Here is a 26210-nt window from a genome sequence, read left to right on the forward strand (position 1 = left end):
CCCATCCCAAAACAGTCAAATGTCACATGTCTGAACGATTTCAGACCTGTGGCACTCACCCCCATTCCCGCCAAATGCCTGGAGAGACTGGTCATTAAACACATCAGAGCTGCTTTTCCACCATCCCTGGACTCGCACCAGTTTGCATACAGGAAGAACCGGTCAACCGAGGATGCCATCGCCACAGTGCTGCACACATTACTGAAGCACTTGGAACACAGGAACACCTATGCACCGCTCCTCTTTGTAGACTACAGCTCGGCTTTTAATACCATCCGGCCATACAAACTCCGTCCCAAACTCCACCAACTGGGACTTAACTCCTCTCTGTGCAACTGGATTGTGGACTTCCTCACTAACCGTAGACAGAGTGTCAGAGTGGGTAAGAACACCTCTTCCACCCTTGTGGTCAACACCGGTGCTCCTCAGGGGTGTGTTCTGAGCCCTCTGCTATACACTCTCTTCACCCATGACTGTATTTCCTCCTGCGCGTCCAATCTCATTGTTAAGTTTGCCGATGACACTACAGTGCTCGGACTTATATCCAATAACGATGAGACAAACTACAGGACAGAGGTGCAACAACTAGAGTCATGGTGCCACGACAATAACTTGGTCTTAAACACCAAAAAGACCAAGGAGATCATTGTAGATTTCCGGAGGAAGGGTCATAACAACCATCTGCCTCTCTTCATTGGCAGTGAGGCGGTGGAGAGGGTGAGCAGTTTTAAATTCTTGGGGGTAACTGTGACCGAGGACCTGTCCTGGGGCAACCATATCACCTCAGTTGCACGGAAGGCCCAACAGCGCCTCTACTACCTGAGGAGACTGCGGAGCGCACACATTCCCAGATCTCTGATGTTGAACTTCTACAACTGTGCCATCAGCAGCGTTCTGACGTATGGATTTCTAGTGTGGTTCCCCAGCTGCACCAAGGCCGATCAGCAAGCACTCCAGCGGGTGGTGAAGGAAGCTGGCAGAATTATTGGAACAAGTCTGCCAGAGATTAGTAATATCTTCCCCTCTCGCTCAGTATCCACAGTATCCTGCGGGACCAACATCACCCTGCGCGCCACCTTTTCCACCTGCTGCCCTCAGGGAGAAGGTACAGGTCTATACAGGCCAGAACATCCAGACTGGCCAACAGCCTGTATCCACAGGCTGTGAGGCTCCTGAACTCTCTGCCCCCCTCTCACGGACAATAACCATATCCAACTTCTTAATAGCACTGAACTGGTCTGCATTGGTGCATCATATCTTTATTCTCTTTCCCCCCCTGCCCCCCCCCTCTTTCTTAAATAGATAACTATCATATCTGACATCATATCTCACAGTACAAAAATATTGAATGGGTTGCATTGTTGTACTTTGTCATGTTTCTCAGGTCTTTGTCTGAATTTCTTATGAACATTACTTGTCATGTTCTCATGTTGTTGCTAAGGATTGTCTTATTGCACTGGAGTCACACTGGGTTAAATATTTACACTTGGGTTTTAAGGGGTATTTATTATTTTCTTCATTATTTTATTTACGGGTTGTACGGAAGCCCCAAACACAATTTCATTGTTCTCTGACAATGACAATAAATACTTAAATAAAAATAAATACTAAGTAACTTTAACCTTTTATTTCATTTTTTTCAGTGTACAATAAATAAATTAACTACATACAGTGGTCACTCGCTATAACGCGGTTCACCTCTCAAGGCCTCGCTGTTTCGTGGATTATTTTTTGTGCAATTTTGCATGCTTTTTTTTTTTTTTTTTACAGCTCATTGTGTTCTGCATCCTGATTGGCTGTAGACCACTGTCAATCAATCCCGTGCCGTGTCTCCTGTACAGCACATATTGCGTTCAGCTTGTCAAATTTACATAAATCTTTGATCGCTAGCAGCGTGACTCTGAAGTGCTGCACTGCATGTTTGTACGTTTTCTCCCCAACAAACACAACAATGTCAATGAAATGTTTTGCACCGTCAAAGGCAACCGCGGGTGACTTTGGTTTTATTCTATAATACTGGACTTGTTTTTCTACAAGGGTTTGAACGTTAAGAGTGTTTAAACAAGAGAGAAAAGTGTGAACATGTTCATGCCTGTCTGAAAAAAGTGTATAAAGTGTGTAGTGAGGGGTTTTACAGCCTTAAAACATCTATAATAATTGTAAAAAATAAAGCTACTTCGGGGATTTCACTTATTGCAGGTTATTTTTAGAACGTAACTACTGTGATAAACGAGGGACCACTGTATACAGGGAGTGCAGAATTATTAGGCAAATGAGTATTTTGTCCACATCATCCTCTTCATGCATGTTGTCTTACTCCAAGCTGTATAGGCTCGAAAGCCTACTACCAATTAAGCATATTAGGTGATGTGCATCTCTGTAATGAGAAGGGGTGTGGTCTAATGACATCAACACCCTATATCAGGTGTGCATAATTATTAGGCAACGTCCTTTCCTTTGGCAAGATGGGTCAAAAGAAGGACTTGACAGGTTCAGAGAAGTCAAAAATAGTGAGATATCTTGCAGAGGGATGCAGCAGTCTGAAAATTGCAAAGCTTCTGAAGCGTGATCATCGAACAATCAAGCGTTTCATTCAAACATCAACAGGGTCGCAAGAAGCATGTGGAAAAACCCAAGGCGCAAAATAACTGCCCATGAACTGAGAAAAGTCAAGCGTGCAGCTGCCAAGATGCCACTTGCCACCAGTTTGGCCATATTTCAGAGCTGCAACATCACTGGAGTGCCCAAAAGCACAAGGTGTGCAATACTCAGAGACATGGCCAAGGTAAGAAAGGCTGAAAGACGACCACCACTGAACAAGACACACAAGCTGAAACGTCAAGACTGGGCCAAGAAATATCTCAAGACTGGTTTTTCTAAGGTTTTATGGACTGATGAAATGAGAGTGAGTCTTGATGGGCCAGATGGATGGGTCCGTGGCTGGATTGGTAAAGGGCAGAGAGCTCCAGTCCGACTCAGACGCCAGCAAGGTGGAGGTGGAGTACTGGTTTGGGCTGGTATCATCAAAGATGAGCTTGTGGGGCCTTTTCGGGTTGAGGATGGAGTCAAGCTCAACTCCCAGTCCTACTGCCAGTTTCTGGAAGACACCTTCTTCAAGCAGTGGTGCAGGAAGAAGTCTGCATCCTTCAAGAAAAACATGATTTTCATGCAGGACAATGCTCCATCACACGCGTCCAAGTACTCCACAGCGTGGCTGGCAAGAAAGGGTATAAAAGAAGAAAAACTAATGACATGACCTCCTTGTTCACCTGATCTGAACCCCATTGAGAACCTGTGGTCCATCATCAAATGTGAGATTTACAAGGAGGGAAAACAGTACACCTCTCTGAACAGTGTCTGGGAGGCTGTGGTTGCTGCTGCACGCAATGTTGATGGTGAACAGATCAAAACACTGACAGAATCCATGGATGGCAGGCTTTTGAGTGTCCTTGCAAAGAAAGGTGGCTATATTGGTGGCTGATTTGTTTTTGTTTTGTTTTTGAATGTCAGAAATGTATATTTGTGAATGTGGAGATGTTATATTGGTTTCACTGGTAAAAATAAATAATTGAAATGGGTATATATTTGTTTTTTGTTAAGTTGCCTAATAATTATGCACAGTAATAGTCACCTGCACACACAGATATCCCCCTAAAATAGCTAAAACTAAAAACAAACTAAAAACTACTTCCAAAAACATTCAGCTTTGATATTAATGAGTTTTTTGGGTTCATTGAGAACATGGTTGTTGTTCAATAATAAAATTATTCCTCAAAAATACAACTTGCCTAATAATTCTGCACTCCCTGTATACGCTGTGTGATAATTGTGTGATTTTAACTAGAACCTACTAAATTGTACAGTACTCATGTTACTTTACCAAAGTTTTGGTGGCTAATTGTGCTGCTTAATACTTTTTATTGTTTAGATTCGACAATCAGATTTTAAATGGATTTGAAATGTTGTGAATAACACAAATGAACTTCAATCAATGGTGTCCTCACTAGTCTTTAATCATTCTATCTCACGTCTTTTAACTCTTAACTATCATAAAGTTATGACAGCTGGACTGAGGAGACATTTATGATCGTGGCTCAAGAGTTGGCAGTTTGTCTTGTAATCGTAAGGTTGCCGGTTCGAGCCCCGGCTCCGACAGGCTCGGTCGTTGTGTCCTTGGGCAAGACACTTCACCCACTGCCTACTGGTGGCGCCAGTGTCCGGCAGCCTCGCCTCTGTCAGTGTGCGCCAGGGTGGCTGTGGCTACAATGTAGCTTGCCATCACCAGTGTGTGAATGGGTGGATGACTGGTTGTGTAAAGCGCTTTGGGGTCCTTAGGGACTAGTAAAGCGCTATACAAATACAGGCCATTTACAGACAGCGTTTTAAATATTATCTTTAATGGCTGTAGGTTGTAGCCATTAGCCATCTAAGACTGTATGTAGGATGGAAGTGACTACTTCAAAGGCACAGTGATAGCAAGTTCATTGAAAACGTTTGCAATAATTTTGGTTGTTAGGTCATTTCTAACCACTGTATTCACCAGTACAACAACCTATACTGACTGACAGGATTAATTCGAGACTTTCCTTACCTTCTGCAATGCCCTTTGCTCTTATCATGGTTGCCATGTCGATGTCGTCTTGCTCTCCGCCCTTCTCCTTCCACGATTTTCCCCCCCTCTCCTTCTTTCCCCCTGGATCGGTGTCGCCTGCCTTCCTCTCCTTCTCTTGCTGCCCTGCGGTGCTGCCTGGCCCTCCTGTTCTCATTATGTCCTTCTCCTGCCTCACTCTGGTGGGGGGAAACACTGCGAGCTTCACAGCCTTCCCTGTTCCGGTGCCGATGGCCTCGATGGCTCCGGTGGCTCCGGTGGCTGTGCCTCTCCTCCCCTGGACGGCCCTCTATGCTCGCCTCCACATTACCCAGAGATGTGCAGCTGAAGCCGTGCTCCATACGGGTCTCTGATAGCTGGCTTGTCTCTCTGCTGTCTGGCCCAAAGGGTTTCTGATGGTGATCGCGGTCGTAGTGATAGCAGTGGGCGGCACGGCGGCAGTGATCTATGTCCTGGCGCCGGTACTCCTGGTCAAGTGGCAGTTCTCCAGGTTGGGTTTTGTTGGTGTTATTATTGCGGTTGTCCTGTGGGTTCACCACCAACGGCCTGTCCAAGTGGGTTTTCATGTCACCACGTCCTTTCCGTGGGTAAGACGCCTGAGTTAGGGTGACAGGGTAGCAGATGACATTACGAGGTTATATGCAAACATCAGCCAAATGTTAGCCCTGGAGTAGCTAGCCATGTATGATCATGTTTTTCTAAGCAGGTCTCAGTACACCACTTATAATACATTTCAATCAAATACATTTACTTGAATTTAATTGAATCCTAGAGACTGACTTAAAATCTTTCTTTATCATTTGCAAACATGAATCTCTTGTCTAGGTGATCATTTATGTTAAGATGTATATTTTTTAAATCTAAATTGTCATTTGGAATTTTTTTTCACGTAGCAAGTAGCAAATTTAAACATTAGTGGTTGTTTTCCATGGTATATTAATAAAAGACAGTAAATCATGTAATAATGAGTAAAAAAAACAATACTGCAAACGGAAAGAAAACAGCTGCTCTAGAATAAAACCACAGCAATGACACTGCCATCCATGCATGCTTGAAACCTTTTAAATTGCTGTTTTAAAGAAGCAAATGCTCATCAAGCCAAGCAAAATACATCAGCTTTTCATGTATTTTGGGTTGCAGTAGCAATTGCTTCTAAGCTGGCAAATCAGATATAGTCCGGAGTATTTTAACCTTCTTTGGTATCATATTTTATATATACATATGTTAACCCAGAAATAAACAAGTAGGATTTACAGCACTCGTGCCGGTCCCATTCCCTCCCCTGGGTCACAGATACACAGTTCAGCAAACAGACCACCATTTTTGGCTCCATGTGAACAAGTTTTTAAACTTTTTTTTTAATTTGTAAAGCCACAAAATGCTAAAACAGAACCAGCTGTGAACATACAGTTTGCTGAGTCATATCCAGCCAACTCCTGATTTGCACTTTGCCCCATTCCAGTTTTGAGTCCACTGCTTTCTCTGCATGCCCCACTTTAATATTGCATTGCTCCCAAGCACGCAGCTTCAAGCCGTCCCATATAGCATTGCAAAAATAACACTCCTTCACAGGCTTAAAGGGATATTACACTCTGGCATCAAAACATGTAGATTACGTTATGACCCAGAATACACAGCAGTTATTAGTTTTATATATGAAATCTAATTATGGAAAAGAAGACAAACACTGAGCCATGACTCCCAAAAAGTTGATCCTGTTCATCTTGACATTTTCAGCTGGACGAAAATGCAACGTCCAGATGAACAGAATCAACTTTTTGGGATTTCCTTACCTGGATGATTGAGCATGCATCAAGACACCAAGCAATGACTGTCACATTGACTGGACATTGGATATTACTGTGAGATAAAGTTTACCGATCTTAAATAGACTTTACATTCAATACCCATCTATGGTCTAAGTCATCATCAGTGGAAACCATAACTCTAACTCTATGCAATCAGAATATGTAATTCTTTTTAAGCTGTTTTCCAAAATCTTGGTAATCAGGGGACAAAAAAGGCACACATGCATAAGGTTTGGAGCAGCTGTTGGGGTTATAACCAATGATGACTTGGACCTAAGAGGGTTAAGATAAACTCAATCTCAGAATTATAGATTAGCTTTAAAATTACTTGCAATTGAGCAGGATCTCCAACTCTTGGAGAACAATGGACACAAACGTTCTGATACAATGTTTTTGACCTTACAATAGATGATTTTCAATGTCATGTTACATATTAATACATGTGTCACAAGTGTCCTCCAAGAGTCATCCATTCAAAAAGAAGTGGTGTTAATATCCCTTTAAGGTGTTTACAGATTGCTTTACACACATTACAACAAATATTTACCATATATATCAGGAGTAGACTGTATACATATGTGTATATGTGTTTTTTTCTTAGGGGGGGAAACACCTCACCTCTTCTCCCTCCACTCCCGCCTTCCAGTCTTCCTGCTCCAGCTCATTGTAGAGCGCCTCGCGGCTCGTCATTAGGTTCTGTCGGCGAATCTCACTTGTTCTCTGCTCCCACACCGACTTATTTCCCTTGGTGTGGTTCTTTTGCTGCTCCTTACTGTTGGGGGAAATTAGGGGATGTTAGGCAGGAGAAAAGGAGTTTTAGTTACGGCGAAGATGGAGGGGAAACACAAGAGGGTGTAGTAAAATAAAAGAAAGGCAGACGTGAGTGATTTCAGGTAAGGCAGGAGGACGAGGTGGAGATAAAGTGAAGATGTTGAAGAATGAATAAGCAAGGAAATTGGTGTCATTGTATTGTTGTCAGAGGTGTTATGGGGAAAGAGATGGTAATGAGTAAGTGAGAAAGAAAAAGGAAAAGAAGGATTAGACACTTGAGGACAAACCCACTGAAATTTAGCCACACATCAGTAGCAGTAATGTAAAAACGGTTCATCCTTAAAGGGAAAATCCAATTATATGTATGACTTTAGGTATGTTCTTATTTATCCATGTAGACTGTTTAGGTAAGAGCTTTGCAGTTTGGCTGATACTGGTTTGAATAAAAGAAATGCATCTTACTTGCCTTATTATTACTGAAAACAACAAATAAAATTAGATTGGAGTTTTTTCAGAAATTAATCAGACCATGTTGTGAGCAGTTTTATGAAAAAATTATCTTCACCTGTGACTGAGGACCATCTCTTCAACACAAATTTACCAGCACCAAATCTTCTCAGCACAGGCTCAGTTAGCCACAGCGACTAAAAAGTCTAGTGGCTTCCAAAGGAGCAGTGAGTTTATTTGAGCAACATTCTCATGTATACCATTGTCAGTGTTTCTGCTGCCAGGAGAAGATTCTACAGGCTGTCCGCCTCTCGCTCTTCTTCCCTTCACAAAGCCCTGAATCTGTTCCTTTCACTCTCAGAACAATCGCTTTATCGTGTTTTAGAGAACAGTGAGAGTGTGATGGTGACTGTGTGTGTGTGTGTTGTGTGCAAATGAATGCCTGCCAATCATAAATGTTACGAAAGACAGTCCTGGAAGAAAAAAAAACAAACATTGCACGTGGGATTGTGCCTCTTTGTCACTGCAGCCACATGATGGATTTTATGTGCAGTGTTTTGAATGTACTCACATCTTTGAGGGTTATCTGTGTAAATGTGTCAACTCACGCAGCAATAGACAGGTTGGCAGCTGACAGAGGGCTGACCTCTGCCACCTCCTTTGCCTTCTGTAGTGCTGTCTTCTGATTGGCTGCCTCTTCCTGTTCTTCTTCATCCTGTTAAAGAAGAACAGTAATCTGGTCTAAATTTTGGGTGAGCACAGAGTCCACTAGAGGATGCCAGACCCTGTTTTTGATTGTTTGGTCAGAGACATTCACACCAGTAACCTGCTAGAGGTCATGCTGGCCCTCCTTGCACAAATGAGCAGATACCGGTCCTGCTCATGTGTTAAGGACCTTCTACAGCCCTGTCCAGCTCTCCTGGAATCTCCTTCATGCTTTTGAGACTATGCCGGGAGAAATGTTCTGGCAGTGGCACAAATTGATGTGCCATCCTGGAAGACTATCTGTGCAACCTCTGCAGGGTCCAGGTATCGCCTCATGCTACCAGTAGTAACACTGACTGTAGCCAAATGCAAAACTAGTGAAAAAGAAAAAAAAACGTCAAAAGATGAGGAGGAAAAAATCTCAGTGTCTGTGAAACCGTTCCTGTTTTGGGGGTTGTCTCACTGCTACCCCTCTAGTGCACCTGTTGTTTTTATTAACACCAAAGCAGCTGAAACTGGTGAAAAATTCCCTCTGCTACTTAACTGACCAAATCAGTTTAACAGAGTATAACTTGATGTTATACTCTGATTAAAAAGTGTTTGTTTAATTTTTATCAGCCGTGTATATTTCTATAAACTGGCCCAAAGCATTCTCACAGTGAAAGCTGTCAGGAAGATCATTATGCTTGCAAGTGCTTTAGCTAACGACAACAGCTGGGTAACACATAGCATAACACGTAGACCTGTACCTTTGTAAGCTCCTGGGCATTGGCCAGATTGTCAACAGCGATGGCCAAGAAGACGTTAAGCAGAGTGTCTGTGGTGGCAGAGGTTAGGGAGAAATGCTGACAGGAAGCTGAGTGTTTTTCATGAAAAGCAAGTGGAGACAAAAAAGATACGACATGTTGTAGATAAGCAAATGACAGAAGAAGCAAAACAAGTTGAATTTTATGTATATGACAAAATATATGCATCTGTATAACTTTTCTTAGAACATATAGATACAGCACATTTGAGTACATGCACAGGTAAGCGTGAAGGCAGGATACAGTTGCCAAAGAGTGTCAGGACAATAAAGAAGATGGAGAAGATCATCCCCTTGTCTTTCACTCCACCCTGGGACTCAATGCCATAGTACATCACCTCATTCCAGTCTTCTCCTGTCAGGATCTGTCGAGAGAGTTTTAGTTTCATTGGTCTGATATAAAAGGAGTGAGTTTGCTGTGAAAGCCTTTAGTCGCTTCACTGCTTGACCACTTATCTGTTAACAATAAGTAATCAAGCAGTAATAATAACCTAACCAATAACATTTGGATCCGAGCTTGTGGTGTAATGTATATGCGCACTGAAAGTGTTGCATTTTTGTGGAATATTCATCCTCAAAAATCACATAATAAAGAGAACACAGCAGCTGGGAGAACTTCATGGTTTGCACATATTTCGCTCGATATTTCCAGAGAAATAATTTCGGAGATCTGATTGACCCAGAGCAGCATCTAGTTGTGTGTCTGAGCTAAAAACTGTATTATTTTACTATATTAGTACTGCGCGTTTTGAGCTACAAGTGCACGTATTGCGAAATGCAATAATCTGATTGGTCAGATCTGTTTATTCAGATCTGAAAAACTGGAAAACTGGAGCTTGGTTAGAAAAAAGAAATGTCGCAAATTCTTTCAGCAAAATTACACAGTTGGTGTGCACGGCTGCCTTTAGAGCACTGGAGTTCAACGAAATACACGACACGCAAAATATTCACAGAGATTTTACGTATTCTGGTGGTTTTTTTGCGTCAACTCACTTGAACACCATTTCTAGTTAAAAGGTTTTGGGAGTTGCTGGACTGCAACGTCTCCAAGCTGCAGCGGCTTTGCTGTGAAATTCCTCCATGCTACGATAACCGTCATGCTTAATCTGCTGTTGATGTGCTTTGTAGTAAACAACAAGTAAGCTGAATTTATCAGCCATACATACATTGTCCAATCAAGCTTTACGAGTAAGGATCGGACCACTGTCCAATCCAAATATCAGATATCCCTAATTAGACATGAAGTTGTGTTACTTTAAATGCCCTCAGCCCTTTAGATACCTCTACACACTCTGATACACACATACCGCTGGTACATTTGAGTGACACAGCTCTGACAAAGTCACTCAAAGAAAATAAAGCAAAAACTGCTCCTAACAAAAGACAGCTTTCTAAATCACTGCAAGACAACACAGAAACATTGGACCTGCAGTCAGAACTGAACAAGACTGATGACAGCACAACAATAGGCTTTGTTAATATTCAGTCATGTGAAGTGTAGAAATGAGTCTGGAAAACCGAGTTACTCTCATTTTAATATTTGCTTCGTTCTCTAAGAAACCAGGCACAAAGCTTTCTTCCCCACCTGAAACACTGTCATGATTGCTGCAGCAAAAGTGTCAAAGTTAGTAGGAGGCGTTCCGTCGTCAAAGTTAAATCTAAGGAGAAGAAAGGAAAATGTACAGTAAGAAAATAGATGCTCAAATTTAATACTGGCAGTTGAGCTTCTTCTTAAGTTAGTGGTGATACTGACTGTCCTCCAAACAGCTGCATCCCCAACAAGGCAAACACCACGATGAAGAGGAAGAGGAGGAACAGCAAGCTGACGATGGACTTCATGGAGTTCAGCAGAGAAACCACCAGGTTTCGAAGTGGTGCCCAGTACCTGAGGAAAAGGAGGACGTGTGCAAGGAGAAGGACACATGATGAGGATAAATGAGACAACAAAAAAAGTAAGCAATAGAAGAAAAGAGAGAGGAGGAAGGAAAGAGGGCAGCGATAAAGAAGAGAAGAACCATTTACGTAAACTCTGAACAGGTACATGTTTTTAAGCCAAATTCAGCCTTTATTTTGTTAATTTGAAATTTTAACATGAAATTGTGTCTGAGCTGTTTTGCTCCTTTTCATGTATACCCTCCTGTTTTTACCACCTCTGAGCTTCTCCAGTAACCAACAGGTGTCCCAAATAGAATGACGTGCACTAGTAAAAACATCCAACTCTCTTTCATTACATGTACCATAAGCTCAGCCTCTTATCATGTGCTTCATTATCATCATCGTCTCATTTGTGTACTGATGGAAGAGCATGCAAGTCTAAGAGAAGTCAGAGGAAGAGCGAGAGACACTTACTTTGTGACTTTAAAGATGCGGAGCAATCGCAGAGCTCGTAACACGCTGATCCCGAAGGACGTGCCTGGTTTTATGGTGGCCCACACAACCTCGAAGATACTGCCGACTATTACCTGCACGCACACACAATTCAATACAGTCAGAATGCTGAGTTCAATCAGCAGCTATTAGAAGTTTAAGCTTGTATTTATTTATCAAAAAAAAAATCTCTGAAGCCCCGAAAACAGAATTTTTCCTCTGCCAAGGCACAAGAACCCTTGTTTATACCATAGACATTATTAGGATGCTGCTTAGTTATCCAAGAAGCCGAGGTAAATGCATATTTTTCTTTATTATTATTTTACTTTGAATTGTCGGGTCCTTTCCAGGGGACCACCGGCTTTGTCAGTAAACATTACTTATATAAAGAAGAAGTCATAAGAAGAAGATTAGTCTAGTATTAGACTGAAGCTAAAAAGGAGTCATAGGTTATAACTTTAAAAGAAATTTGACCAGGCACATTTTGCACTTTTAGTTTTTGAATGATCACAAAACAGAGAAAACACCCATGTTTACTAATACCTATCACTAAACATTTAATCCTGAGATGGCTTAATTTAAAACAAAAAAATGGAATTTAAATGGAAATGTCTCTGTGTTGGAGTTAGAGTCTTTGCTTCTGATCACATTTGCTGAGGAATTAATAAACTGATAAGAAAAAACCCCAATAAAAACAAAACTTACTACAGAAGCAGACCACCACACTAATAAATTCAGTGAGAGATTAAATGCAGTGTTGGATTTTATAATCAGTACTTTTTTTTTTGCACTTAGTTTCAGTGTGTGAGTTTGTGCACTCACCACACAGTCGAAGCAGTTGAATGAGGAATGGAAGTAGGGCTGGATGCCCAGACCGTACATCTTGATCAGCATCTCAGACATGAACAAACCGAGGAAGACAAACTCTGCATAGACTGGAGAGAGAACAAAGGAGAAAAGAATGATTTGGGGCACGAATGAAGCAAAGAGAAGGGATTTTGTTAGAAACAGAAGGCGAGGAATGTGAGTTAGAACAAGAGGGCGACGTAAGGATGTGGAGAAAGGAAGGCGAAAACGAAAGAAAGTGAGGCCACGGAGAGAAAAACCAAATGAGATAAAAAGACAAAAATCAAAATCAGGTAAAAAGAAGGTAGTAGTGAAAACCAGATGGGAGCATGACAGAGTGAGAGAAAGACTCAGTTGAGTGAATGATAATAGAGGTGCGAGCCACTAGCAAGTGTTGTATGAGATTGTGGTGATGAAGGGACTTCATCAGCAACGACAACTTTGTATGCTAATGCAGCTGAACACCAGCCAGGGACAACAAGCTGACTCCATCACGGCCTGTGTGTACACATGTATAAGTAAGTATTTATGTGTGTGGTCACATCAGCAGCAGCAAGCCAGCAACTAAAACTAAAGAGTTACACAACGTGTGTCAAGTGGAACTCAGCAAACAAAACTCTTCCGAGCATGATAGTGCAGATCAAGGATACGTGTAACTACAGAATGGGGATAACGCTTGAGAAATAGAGAACACACTCTGTTTCTGCTGTTTGGTGTAGTTAAATTTGTAAAGGCTTGTTTGCATGTGTAGGAGGAAACGGCAGATCTGAAGTGTAAAAAAGATGACTCAGGTTGGGACGAGGTGAGAGTGGGCAGCAGTGGAGATTAAACTGGAAACAGTGAAGCACATCACACGTAGTGTCAGATGTTTGCCTTAGTGTTGCATTTTGCATCCTGTACTCTTATTTGCATGTAGTCCACCAACGGTCCCTGCACATGGTGTACTGTTAATGCACATCAGTGCCAAACAGACATTCCTGTGACCCAAATAAAACATGCAGCATTAGTATATAAAGTAGTGTATAAATACTGAAGTAATCACTAGTTTTAATTTCTCCTGTTTTTAATCGTAATAATTCTTAATCATTAGCATTTAACATGCTGCTCACACAATAACACGTGATAAAGAGCTGGGGTAGTATTTTCTTTTTAAGTTACATGACTCACAGCATAAAGGCAAGAGTACATTCTATATTGAGTAAATGTTTTGAGCCACCTTTTGTTTGTATTTTACTAGGGAAATGGGAAATATGTGCAGTAATTTATTGAAGCATATGCAAACATAAACCTGGGTATATAAACCAAAAACAGACGAGCTTGAAAGTCAACACCCAACCTCCTCTGAACATACTGATCGTGATTTCAGCTAAAGAGTTTGATTCATCACTCTGTGAGAACTGTTGGCCCTGATATTCAATCCAGTTCTTGTGTAATTAGGTTTACCTAATTATTATTATTCAGTTCCAATGTACAGCGTTTTGCGGCAGCTGTGGTTGTTTTAAAGTGCTTTATAAATAAAGACGACAACGATGATGATACCTGAGCCTTCTCTTCCCGTTTCTCTTCCTTAAGAATGGCGTCTTGATGGACAGCCTTCCACTGAGACCATTTCTGATTACGCTTCCTCAAACAATGGATGGATCAACTTAAGGGCATTTCTTAGGTCCTGTGTCAAGTCTTTGCTGGACTTTTGCCACAACTTTCAGATACTATTCATTTACCATAGATGAGGTTTTTTTTTACTTCAAGCACTTCTACTTTCACCCGATTTCCTCAAATTTTTCAAGGACACTGCACACCATGCCGAGATACCCCAAGTTGTAAAATAATAGCTCATTGGGAATCACCTTGTTGGTACAAAAATACTATTTTATGTACAAAAATACTACTTTATGCCAGTTAAACTTTGTTATCTTTGACATTTTTTCATATATTAAAGAAATGGGAACAAATTATGTATTTTTGTGACAGGCTGCTAGTAAAAACGTGCTTTCAGATACAATTTAAAATTAGCTCTTTGCTAAGGCATGTGTTATTTGAAACACATACCTTATGTTTATTTGACTTAGGTGCTCAACAAACAGAAAAACATGAAAATGGTCACTTAAAAAACACTAGACTGAAAACAAAGAGAAAAAGCAGCCAATGTCCAAAGAAAAACATTGAATTATTTCTCAAGAGCACTTTAAAAATAATCAGAAAATCTGGCTCTAGCAAAATATAAAGGCAAACTGAACTAGTGGGGGAAATTCCTGTGTTAATTTATTAAAATGCTAGCAGTAATTAGCAGCGACCTGTGTGTGTGTGATGTGTCTATAGAATCCATGAATGTACCTTTGTACAGAGGGCATCTAGTATCAAAACTTAAAAATTGGGGTCCACAAACAAGTGTTTGTCATCACAGTGCATCCATCTTTTCTGTACAGTCTCTGGCTTTTACTCACAGAGAAAGTCAGTGAGCATCTCAGGCTGGTCGTAGTGCACCACGGCCACACAGATGGTGTTGAGGCCCACCAGAAAGAGCACTATCCAGTAGAAAGCCTGTGTCTTCACTATCTTACGGATGAAGAATCGCAGCCGTCGCTCTTTCTTGCTGTAATTGGAGCCCTCCTTACTGCTCTTTATGCTGGAGCGTGCAAAACCTAAGAAGAAGAAGGAGAAAACGGGGACGAAGGGGATATAAGGGAGACATAAGAGTCTATATTTAAGATTTAACAGATTTATATCTCCAGTTCAGTTTCCTCTATCTTTACAATGATGACGATAGTGTAGAATTCAAAACACGACTCTGTTCTTGGTCCTTATTCGTCCTTTGCGTGTCATCCCTGTGTTTGTCTTACCTACTGCATCTCCAATGTTGTCCTCTCCTTCCTCAGGGTTCAGCAGCTCTGTCTTGTTGTTTTTGGTTTTGATGGTTGGCCTACGCCTCGAACCTAGAGAGAGAGAAACGAATTGTCTCGTCTTCAGTCTGTCTCTCAGATGTCACTCTCTCACCCTTCCCACAGAATCTGTCACTTGCTGCTGTACTGCGCTAAATCCCACATTTATTTGCACATTTAAATGAGCAGCTCTAAAAACCGCTAAAGCATTTAAGATAAAAAAAAATTGTACTAGACTTTTATTTGCTGTACCTTTATTTATACTCTATGGGCAGTGCCTTTCTCACTGTCATACAAAAACATTAACACAGCAAATGAAGTTTAGTTACCATCAAAGTTCCCTGTAGTATCTTCCTCAGCCAGAATCACCTCCTCTGTAGAATTCAATGAAATGAGATTTTGGAGCATTATATCAGGATTTGGTTGTGTGTGTGTGTGTTTTTTTTAATTCTCTAGTAGGAGCTTGAGCAGCATGTGTCAGCACTGGTGTGAATGCGAGTGCGCACTGACCTGCTTTACAGATCCACTCAAGGTATCCGTTGAGCTCCCTCTCAATCTGCTGCTGTCTCCTCAGCTTGAGGAACTCGCTCCTGTTCTCCACTCGCTCCCTCTCTTTGGCAAATTCACTGTGGGAACATTTGTCATTTATTTTTTTTACTATTCATGGAACGAAAGTGCAAAACATAAATTATTGTGGGAAAAAAAACAAAGCTCAATTGTTTTTGTAAGACAAATGGCAGGCTTTTACCCTGAGAGTACACCCAGCACCAGGTTGAGCATGAAGAAGGAGCCGATGATGATGAGGGGGACGTAGTACATCCAATTAAAGTAACTGCCACTTACATCGTTACTCTGCAAGAAACACACGGCCACACATCGGTCATGCACTGTTGGTTTAACTTTCCTTTGCTTTTCTTCTGCAGAGAATGTCAACTACGTTTGTTCTAATAAGCCTTTCAACACTTTAGTCACTCTAGCACACAACTGTCAGATTTGATTCCTTTGTTCATTTTTGTGGAATGCTTCGGAGAGATGAGATCAAGGTTAACATGTACCAGAATGATGAGAGAAAGTGCACCACATCATCTGTCAAACATGGTGGCGTGGGCATTTATGTAATGCCAATGCCAGTGTGACTGTTCATACAAGTAGCACATTGAATTTTGAAATATTTGAGGCTAAACTCTTTGCTTAAACTCAGTCAGATGCTGCAAAACACAGAGATGGATAATGACCACTTCTAAACCAACCCTAAAGCTTCTCAAGGCAAAGAAAGGGGTATTCTTCAGTAGTTAAATCACTGATCTGACCCCAATCTGATCTAATAGATTAGATGTATCTCATAGATAGAACCTAACACAGCAGTCATTCCAAAAGTCAAGAGTGCTGTGGCCCATTTAAAACATCCCAATCTTAAATCTTCACTCTAATCAAACTACAAGATGAAGTGATGCACTTCCTTAAAATTTTTATTCAAGAAACCTAAACAACACAGGTTGTTGTCTATAAATTGCTAATGCAACCCAGTCTTATGCAAAGTGTTATTACCAAAACTTTGATGCAAGAACAGTAAATGCAGGTCAAAGTAATATCTCAAACTAACCCCCTCCTATTACCAGCTATAATTCACTTTTCATATAAATGAATAAATTCATACAGAAAAATTGTACCTGAACTACCTTCAATGCTCAACACTGCAGTTTGGGCATCACTGCAACAATGTATGCTTTTCAGTTACTAAAATCAAAACTGAAGGCAGCGAGAGCCACAAACAAGCAGCAATTGAAAGTAAAGTGGAAACGATTGTCCTCTGAGTATTATAAACTATACTAATATTTTAAAAATGTTTGCTTGTCCCATTACCTTTGAACCTCTGAAAACAGAGGACTGTATAGAAAATGTCTTTATACCTAAAGAGTACATTTTATTTTCATTCTTTTTTCTAAAATGAAAGCCAACACTTTACTCACATGCTGATTGTTTAATTTAAAATCCACTGTGGGTGGTGTACGGAGGCAAAACTAAGAAACATTTAGAAAGTATGTCCAAAGGTTTTTGGGTCTCCCTGTAATCCTCAGACACTGTGTGACTTACTTCTTTCACTCAACTCACAATAACATGAACCCGGCTGCTGGAGGATATTGTATTTCTTTTTGATAAACTATGAGCTAATAAGCTATGATTATAATCCACTGTTGGAGGGCTGCATCTATGCACTGGATTTTGTACTGCTGCTACAATGCTCAGTCCATCCTCTATTAAATTTTCATTGGTTTCCTCCCAACTGCTCGTGTGAGAGTGGAAGTCAGCCTTCATCCATCAGAAAAGATGTTAAATATAGAGCAAGACGGACCAGAATAGTGAGCGGAGGAGAAGAAAAAGAGAGCAGCTCCAAAAGCAGGAAAAGGACAGATGATGGATAAAGGAAGTCAAAGAGATAATGACAGAGTATACGGGATATGTCTTTTGGGCAAATAAATGGCATTTTGAATCAGATCTTTAAATACTTTATGCTTCGTTTGGATAATTGAAATTCAGCTCAACTCTAACCTCCAACCAATGTGGCAAGTCCAGTGTGCCTAAATACAAAAAAAGAGTAAAAATCACTTTACTGCTTTCACCAAATTTAAACCTCAAACTGCAGTTCCTTGAATGACCAGAGGCTTAAAACTGAGTCAGTCTCTACCGGCTTCTATGTTAATACATTGGAGCCGTTTTAATGCATTTATCTGACAAATAACATGGTTTAGTCAATGGTCACGTTTCAGCAAATTTTCATTATGCCTAGAGGATTTTATTTATGGTATCACGAATTAGTAAATATTGGTGTTGGTGCAATGCACAAACCAGTGGGTACAGGTAACTGCTTTCCACAGTGAAAGCATGATGGTTCTCCCCAATCGCCTGATGTTCAGTTAAAAGAAAAAGGGTCTCGGGTGGCTAGTCAGACATACGTGGTACAGCATGTTTGTCCATCCCTCCATGGTGATGCACTGGAAGACGGTGAGCACGGCGAACAGAATGTTGTCGAATTGGGTGATCCCGTAGTTGGGTCCAATCCACCCTTCCCCACAGTGCGTGCCATTGGAGCACAGCCGGGATGGCGATGCAGTACCACACGGCCTGTCATCTGCAGTCTCATCTGATCACAGAGAGAAAGATACAGCTTCACTATAAAATAACTAAATAACCCCCATTTTGGGTGTCAGAAAGAAAAAAAATGCAGTGACTGGCTGTGTTCATCTGTTCAAGAGGCTAACAAATTCTGACAAAGTAACACGCTTTTTTCAGTGAGTTACACACATCATGTATTTTGAGTCTATGAACCCGGTCCTGTCCTATTCAAGTATTAAAACAAGCCACAAGGATAGCATAAAAATACCAGGACCCAAAAAACCAAAGCCTCCATCATTCATTTTATTATTTATTTGTTATTTTCCTAATGAACAGAAAACCTATGTACACCTGAAATGGGATGGGGCCACCACCCTTTCTGTTGGAACAAGTCACAAAGGCTCACCACACATTGGTTTTTTACCACTTTCTACTTACTTGTAACATCATCATAGCAAGTCTTGTGGAACTGTCCCATGTAAAACTCCAGGCCGATGATTGCAAACATGAGGATGGCCACAAATAAGAGGAGACCAATCTGCAGCAGGGGGATCATAGCCTTCATAATGGACTTGAGCACCACCTGCAGGCCTGGAGGATTCAGTGCAAGACACGCAAATAAATAATAGACATGGAATAGCTTGGGTGCTTTTTAGAACAAATCAAAAATAAAGTAGACAGTATGATACTAAGTGATAAATGTAAGGTCGATGTTGTTAAATGTCAGTCAGTAAATTAAGAGCAGTGAGGTTAGCTTGTCTAGTAGCTCCTCGATTGGCAACCACGTTGTAATGACAAAGAATATATAGAATATCAAAAAACATTGCAACTTGCAGTAAAATTTAGATTTGTTCAGATTTTATTCATTGGACTTGAATGTGACATGGTTGGTATGGAAGGATCTGAAATTAGCATAGAAGCAAAAACACTTACTTGGAATTCCAGACACCAGTTTTAAGGGTCGCAGCACCCTGACGGCTCGCAGTGTCCTCAGGTCAAACGTAGACCCCACTGACGACAAAATACTACAGAGAAAGAAACAAAATACATGAGATCGTCTCTGAAAGCAGTCAACACTATCATTTACACTCTCACCACTTTTTTAGGTACACCTAGCTTAAACCAGTTCTGCTCAAGGCAGCTTCAATGAATCCTCTCTTTGTGCAGGTCTCAAAACCGATTTTGCATTCTGAATATTCACAGAGGTTTGTAGTGAAATTTAAAGATGCAGTTACGATGTGTTGTTGTGCTCTGTTGTGCTATACTGACAAGGTACTTCAACTATTTTACCCATCAATGCTAGGCTAAGGGCTAAATAACAGAAAACGTCTCAGTTGAAAGCAAAAATAACAATCAGAAAACATAAAGACAACTATATGTTCACCTTAAACCAATATCTATGTGTGTGATGTGTTACTTCAGTAACAATATGTTTGCTGTTGGAAACTGCTGACACATTCTGTATCTGTTCTGACTGCTCTGTGTGTCTTTAATGTGTAGGTGTGTGTGTGTGTGAGAGAGAGAGAGCTCTGGCACAAAGTCAGCTGGAGAAGGAGCATGGAATTTTCCAACCTGTCTTGAACGTAGGCGGAAGGCAGGGTAGGTCCTATAGGAGGGGGAGGGAGGAAGTGTGGGGGCGTAGACAGGGGATGTACTGAGGAAGAGGAGTGAGATAGAGGGAAGAAGCGCACTGCATTGGCAGACATCTGATGCTTAAAAGTTTCACTTTCTTCTTTAAAGCTCAGTTAGTTCAAACAAGGATACTTTGAAATGATTTGCTTACTGTAACTGTCCACACATTAGCTACCAATGACAAGAAAGAGAAGCCCAGCTGTCGCACAGCCTCAGCATCATTCTCATTCACTAGCTGGCATTTTTGTGCATTTGTATGACTATCCTTTGACCACTGAAAAAACCTCATAATTCATATCTGGACTCATTTATTAGCTGCTTTCTCATAAATCAGCTTTTACATTGCCTGTAGTTGTAAGCAAGCTTTCCTATAGCACCATAATACATGACACCGTGGACCGGATTTGCTAACACAAACTGTGGTTGGTGGGTTTGGTGGTTCTGACCCTCTTGTATTTGTCACAAACTGATTCACTAATGTTTGCGTTATTTCATATATGGGCCATGATTTCACAGCCTATGCAAAGACATTCAGAATGAAATCACAGAAGAAAAGAGAGAACAGGGGGATCATGATGATGAAATCGGACCTTATCCTGAAAATAATCAGGCCATACATGAACATCAGCACGTCTGATCCATGCATATACGTTAATAACTTTACATTTTTAAAGATTGCATTTAAAGGAAACCGTTATAATTTCAGGACCATGGACAGCTCATACGGTTTTCACTGTGATCTCACGAGCTGTGCATACATGGCTGTTTGTAGTGGTTGACCTACACAAATTCAAAACGTGAGATATAGATCACAGATACAAAAAAAACCTGCATATTTTTTTTAATTTAATTTACTTAATTTTTTTCCTAAACAAATCCACCATAGTAAAGTTGTGGTGGCACTGTTAACACAACCAGTCTGAGAGTATAGAAATGAACCTTTGTCAGTCAGACATTTACGGTTTGTTCTGAAGATGGACGAGATGTAAGTTGTCTTAATACAAGAACAGAGCGTGATGTCAAAATACTGTAGCACAGTTCACAGTCCTACTTTGGGCACCTGTCAGTTACTGAACCCCGTTTCTATTTTTATGACTTTGTCTGCCACACTGCCTACGTTTAGCATACACATTTATATGGTTTTCTGATTACAATTAACGAGCAGCGCCTGTCCTGTTAGTAAATGACTTGCAGCTGAATATCATCTCTCAGTTTGCCTAATTGTGCTTAACTGCACGACTCTTGGAAGACTATGCATGCCATGTTGAAATGAACAGATTGTGCCTATCATTAGAACAGCACAACTTTTGCAAATCACACGCAAACCTAACCCCACCTATCAGCACTATGTGGAAATGGAGGTGCTCACACGCTATTTTGTCCCATCTTTATGTGCCGTATAAATGTATGCCCTAAATTAGAAAAAAAGCAATATTGTATTTTTTTAACCATGTGTGAGAAAGGCATGAGATTTAACAATAGGAGTAGCATTTAGCAGTCAGTCGTACCACCCTTTCTAAGAAACAGGAAGTGGACTGAAACAATGACAAAAGGGCTGCACAAATCAAATCTAAAACTTGCTAAATGTTGGCATCTGCCACCCTGCCATCCATCCATCCATTGCTTTTCCTGTTCCAGCCACTACCTTCTTAATCTCACTCCCTCCTCCACTTCTCCACAGGTTGGTTGCTAATTCCAGTAAGAGGTCATTTATTAACAGACACAGGGACAGCAGCCAATCCCCTCATTCTCTCAATGGCTTTTTAACTGCCACAGCTAAAGGCAATGCTGCAGATTTGAAAATACCTGACCTCAGCAAAATAAGCAAACGGCTTCAGTCTTCAATCACCGCGTTCATGAGAGCACTCAGAACATGAAGCAAGTGAAACAGCATGACGTTTACCGGTGGCTTGAGCTGATGTTTAACTACAGGTGATCAGAACAATTGTTTTAGGAATGTGCACACGCTGCATGGCTGCTGCTAGTGGCAGTTTAATAAGTTAACATCTACTTTTAAAGCATACTTAAACATTATCAAGTTTCATGGACAAAACAGATTTTGTCAATAATAAATGAACAAATGTTCTCGATGAGAACATCACGACGAGGTTCTAGTGAAAACAAACAGCTCAGAGCAGCTTGTTTAAGGGAGTCTACACTGAGATAGTTAGGTAGTTTAATAGTAACCTAAATGAATTTAAACCAGATCATTATAATCAGTGTAAACTGAACTTCCGTTTGCCCTTTTTTCTGCCTTGCTTAATTCATTTTTCTCATACACTTTCCCACAGCATGATATTATATAACACTGTAAACCTGACATACACCACATCCACTGAATAGGTTTGTTGTTCATGATTTAATCTATTGTGGATGACTTTCTGTTGGTTTTATGATCATATCGTTTTCTTTTTTGGCCTGCACAAATTACTGCTTACTCACTTGGAGCATTAAAGCTTAGGGGACATTTTTCTGGGCAGTTGGGTTTATGCCTGGATAAACAAATGGATGAGGTAAGAGAACAAAGGGTCTGTTTTGATATCATTAATCTGACTTTTCTGCTGTTCCGTCTCACTGTGTCTGTCATTTATTGCCTTGCCTTTCGCCCTCTGTTTATTTTTGTCCCACTTTTTTTCTCCTGTGACAATCAATTTAAGGTGAATCTAGAGCTCCAAAATTCATTCATGTGAGACGGCATCTACCGCTTTTGAAGACAATTCTAACACTGAGGATGCAGTCGCCACTGTCAAAGGATGAACCTGCCCACAGTGTATTGATGTGGCCAGTAGAGGGAGCAGAGAGTATGCTGCTGGTGGTGATAGATGGATGAAGTGGAAAGCGAAGTGCATGGAAGATTGCGAGAAGACACAGAGGAACAGCTATGGGTGACAAATCCCTAAGAGTTAAGTTGAAGGAGAGGAGGCAAACGTGAGGAGCAGAAGGCTGTGTAATCATGTTATACATGACCATTATGATCTTTTTAATTAGTATCACAACTTTTGCTTAAATCTTTCATGAAAAAAGGCACCAGTTAAACAAAGCTTTGATGCCACAATATTAATTTACGATTGAAAATCTGAATATTTTAATAGTCAAGACAGTTATTAAAATCTTTAGTAGGTGAATGCAAAGATAGGACTAAAACCAAAACTATTTTGAAGAAAAAGTTAAAACCAATACTCAAAATAATAAAAGAATAGCACCTGAATGGACCACCAACAGTAGGGTCCATTGTATATACCTAAACTAGGCTGGCGTCTTTGACGTTAGATTTATTCTTTAGTCAAGATTGGGATTAGAAAGTGATTTAACTAGCTCCTCAGTGAAGCCTGTGGCACGTTGGCATTTTGGTATTGTTTGCTAATGCTAACTGACATATTTCTGTCTCTGAATTTGTTTAAATGCTAATAACCATACACAATTAGTATGTTTTCTCAGACATGGATTACACTTAGTAGCATACAAAAAGAAAAAAAAAGCTCTCCACTAAAAAAAAGAAAAAGAAAAAAAGGTCATGGCCCTTAATTAGGCTTAAAGAAACAAGCTCTATATCTCTATTGCCCTAAAATCCAAATTAATTCAAATAAACTGGGAATATAGGCTACAAACACAGGGTATTACAAGGGAGATTTATCTTAAACTAGACGCTCCCTAATGAAATACAGACTGGGAAGAGGGAGACGAGGTATCCCTTAAGAGAGAGTAAGTGTGAGATAGAGTGAGCGGATTGAAAAAGAGTGATAGTCCTGTGCGTCAAAAGTGTGAGATTCAGCAGTAGAGACAAGCAGAGAGTCAATGAACCCCCAAAGAGAGAGCTGAAGAGACTCCAGAGAGAAAGACAGAATGTTTCAGCTGCAGAGGGAGGAGGTGTTTGGACAGTGATGACAGAGGATCTCACTGCTGGGAAACACCTAGCTATCAACCTGCAAAGATGCACACACGCACACACACATGCATACACATACACGCACACACATATACAATTACATATGCTAACAGTGTGTTAGCTTTACCTAAGTTCACCTGAACTCTATTGTCTTGTACAATATATGATAGAAATGATAGGACGCAAAAAAACACAAGACATCTGTGTAACAGATGCAAATGAATGAAGTGTTAAACAATGGCCTAGGTCCAAACATTAGTCAGATCTTTGGACAGGTTTAACTGTAATCAGCCTAATCACTATCTCCTAGCCTTCACCTTATTTAACTCAAATCGCTGAATTAGACCTCTCATTCATGTTTTTGTTGTTAATGTCGGCTGTGTATTGTTATTTCTATCAAGTCTGTGCTTTAGTTTAATAATTAAAAATCATTTAAAAGTATTTTAGTAATCATTTACGTAGCACTGAATCTATGCATTGCACCTACAGAATCTAAAGATGCGCCTAACCAAGCTCTACGGTCACGTGATAACTTACCACTCCACCCTTTTATCTAAATATACCTTTAGCTTAAAAAACACCCTGTAGGGTGCTCAAACTGAGGTTTCAAAATAGGCCTTTTCAAATGAACAGTAGCTACATGCGCCTTTCATAAAAGGTGGACGTAAATAAGATAAACACTAAACGTCACGAGTATCCCTTCCAGCGTTTAGTCATTATTTTGATGGCAGCAGGTTTAGAGGTTAACTGGAATGTCCTGTATAAGTATTGTAAGCCTGGTGTGCTGTTGTTTCAACATTATTTTAATCATGTAATTATAACTTGCATGTTAAAGATTGAATTCATTTCCCCAAATTTCTTTACAATTCACAGGTACTGTTCAGAGAATAACATGCGAACTATCCTAAGTATCAAAGTATCAAATCAAGGTCCAAGACCTGCTGCAACATGAGGCTTCTGTTTGCTGCTGTCCCGCCGAGGAACAGCGCTTTGATGATGATGATTGATGGCACTGATTAAGATCTCAGAGGTCACTCGCCACCTTCACTCTGCTCGGTCTATCCCTGTTCATGGCATTGCCATGGCAACTGGCAATTCCTCTCTTCACTTAGTCTCCACAGTTACCGACCTGCTCTCATTCATAAGCGTTGCCAGGGAAACGCAGCCCATGCTCATTGATGGAATCTTGGCATTGCCGCAGAAACAGGGATGGGAAGTGGGTCTCCCAGCGATTGATTTTCCAACCCCTCCAAACACCCGCATCTCCCACCCACATACACTTACACACATAACCCTCACCTACCCTGCTGCCCCTGCAGCTCCCCTGTTCTAACCACAGATCCTGAGCCTGCTGACAGGAACACAGCACACAATGCAAGAGCAGCTTCTTTGCATGCAGACTGATGCTTACCAGCGCATTGTTTTACTGCATGGAAACACAGACACACATATTAGACACGTGTGTGTGCATACACAATGCATGATCAGATGACAGTGATGAATGAAGCCCAGGTAGAATGGATGATCCACTTTCTCTGCTTCTGGTTTATTCTGAAATGGCTGTATTGTACAAACATCAGACATCCCACACACGCACACATAACATAGATGTTATTATTTATGCAAATGAAAACCGGCCAAACCTCTTTGTAGACTTGGATCTTGATTTCACTAATTGGTCTTCCTGTGAACAATTCTTAACCTTTTTGTTAGACACAGCTAAGAAGCAACTATTATTTCCATGAGATAAAACAGGAAAAATTATCCATACATCCATTACTTCTGATATTTTGTGCACGTATTTTAGAATTTTCAATGGTTACTTATAGGTCTTGCAGTTGAATTCAAGCCTTTACTAATTACCTTGGATGTGTACCAGTCTTGGCCAGAACTGGCAAAACCCCAAGCTGCAGTTTGAGCACAGGACTTTCTCTGATCATGTCTTTGTCTTAAGTGTTTGAGGTTTTTACAAAATACATCTAATTACCAAAATTTAAAAAATAAGACCCTACTTGTACTTATACAGAGGTTCTCTGTGTGGTTTCTACTGTTTCAATTGGATCCACCTTCTTAAGAATTTAGCTAGGCAAGCAGTTAACTAGCAAATGGGGCGTGATAACCTAAAGTGGTAGTTGCCATATCAACAGACTAGTATGTGTATGATGTTTCTTCTCGATTGGGCTGCGATATAACTGTAAGTTGCACACATAAAATAATGTGATTCACATTAAAATTAAGCCACTGTAACATGGACATGACAAAAACTTCAGTTCCTTTAATGGCTACTTGAGGCTGGTTTCAAAGGTGACCTGCCACAGCCTGCCATGCCAAACTTTGCATC

General features: G+C 40.6%; 1 protein-coding gene across 1 annotated transcript in view; it reads right to left on the reverse strand.

Annotated features, from left to right (window-relative positions):
* Nucleotides 1-26210, reverse strand: part of cacna1ab (calcium channel, voltage-dependent, P/Q type, alpha 1A subunit, b) — a 108523-nt gene that overhangs the window by 59376 nt on the left and 22937 nt on the right. The window contains exons 3-19 of the mRNA XM_080303235.1: nucleotides 19285-19376; nucleotides 18790-18942; nucleotides 18192-18379; nucleotides 15986-16089; nucleotides 15748-15863; nucleotides 15567-15611; nucleotides 15199-15291; nucleotides 14803-15000; nucleotides 12335-12447; nucleotides 11495-11607; nucleotides 10899-11030; nucleotides 10731-10803; nucleotides 9390-9510; nucleotides 9090-9157; nucleotides 8244-8350; nucleotides 7036-7189; nucleotides 4592-5205 (exon numbers count right to left, since the gene is read on the reverse strand). Of these exons, the coding sequence (XP_080159361.1) occupies nucleotides 4592-5205; nucleotides 7036-7189; nucleotides 8244-8350; nucleotides 9090-9157; nucleotides 9390-9510; nucleotides 10731-10803; nucleotides 10899-11030; nucleotides 11495-11607; nucleotides 12335-12447; nucleotides 14803-15000; nucleotides 15199-15291; nucleotides 15567-15611; nucleotides 15748-15863; nucleotides 15986-16089; nucleotides 18192-18379; nucleotides 18790-18942; nucleotides 19285-19376 (2484 nt within the window). The remainder of the gene's footprint in view (nucleotides 1-4591; nucleotides 5206-7035; nucleotides 7190-8243; nucleotides 8351-9089; nucleotides 9158-9389; nucleotides 9511-10730; nucleotides 10804-10898; nucleotides 11031-11494; nucleotides 11608-12334; nucleotides 12448-14802; nucleotides 15001-15198; nucleotides 15292-15566; nucleotides 15612-15747; nucleotides 15864-15985; nucleotides 16090-18191; nucleotides 18380-18789; nucleotides 18943-19284; nucleotides 19377-26210) is intronic.

The sequence above is a fragment of the Astatotilapia calliptera genome, chromosome 6 (genome assembly GCF_964374335.1).
Source record: "Astatotilapia calliptera chromosome 6, fAstCal68.1, whole genome shotgun sequence".
NCBI lineage: Eukaryota > Metazoa > Chordata > Actinopteri > Cichliformes > Cichlidae > Astatotilapia > Astatotilapia calliptera.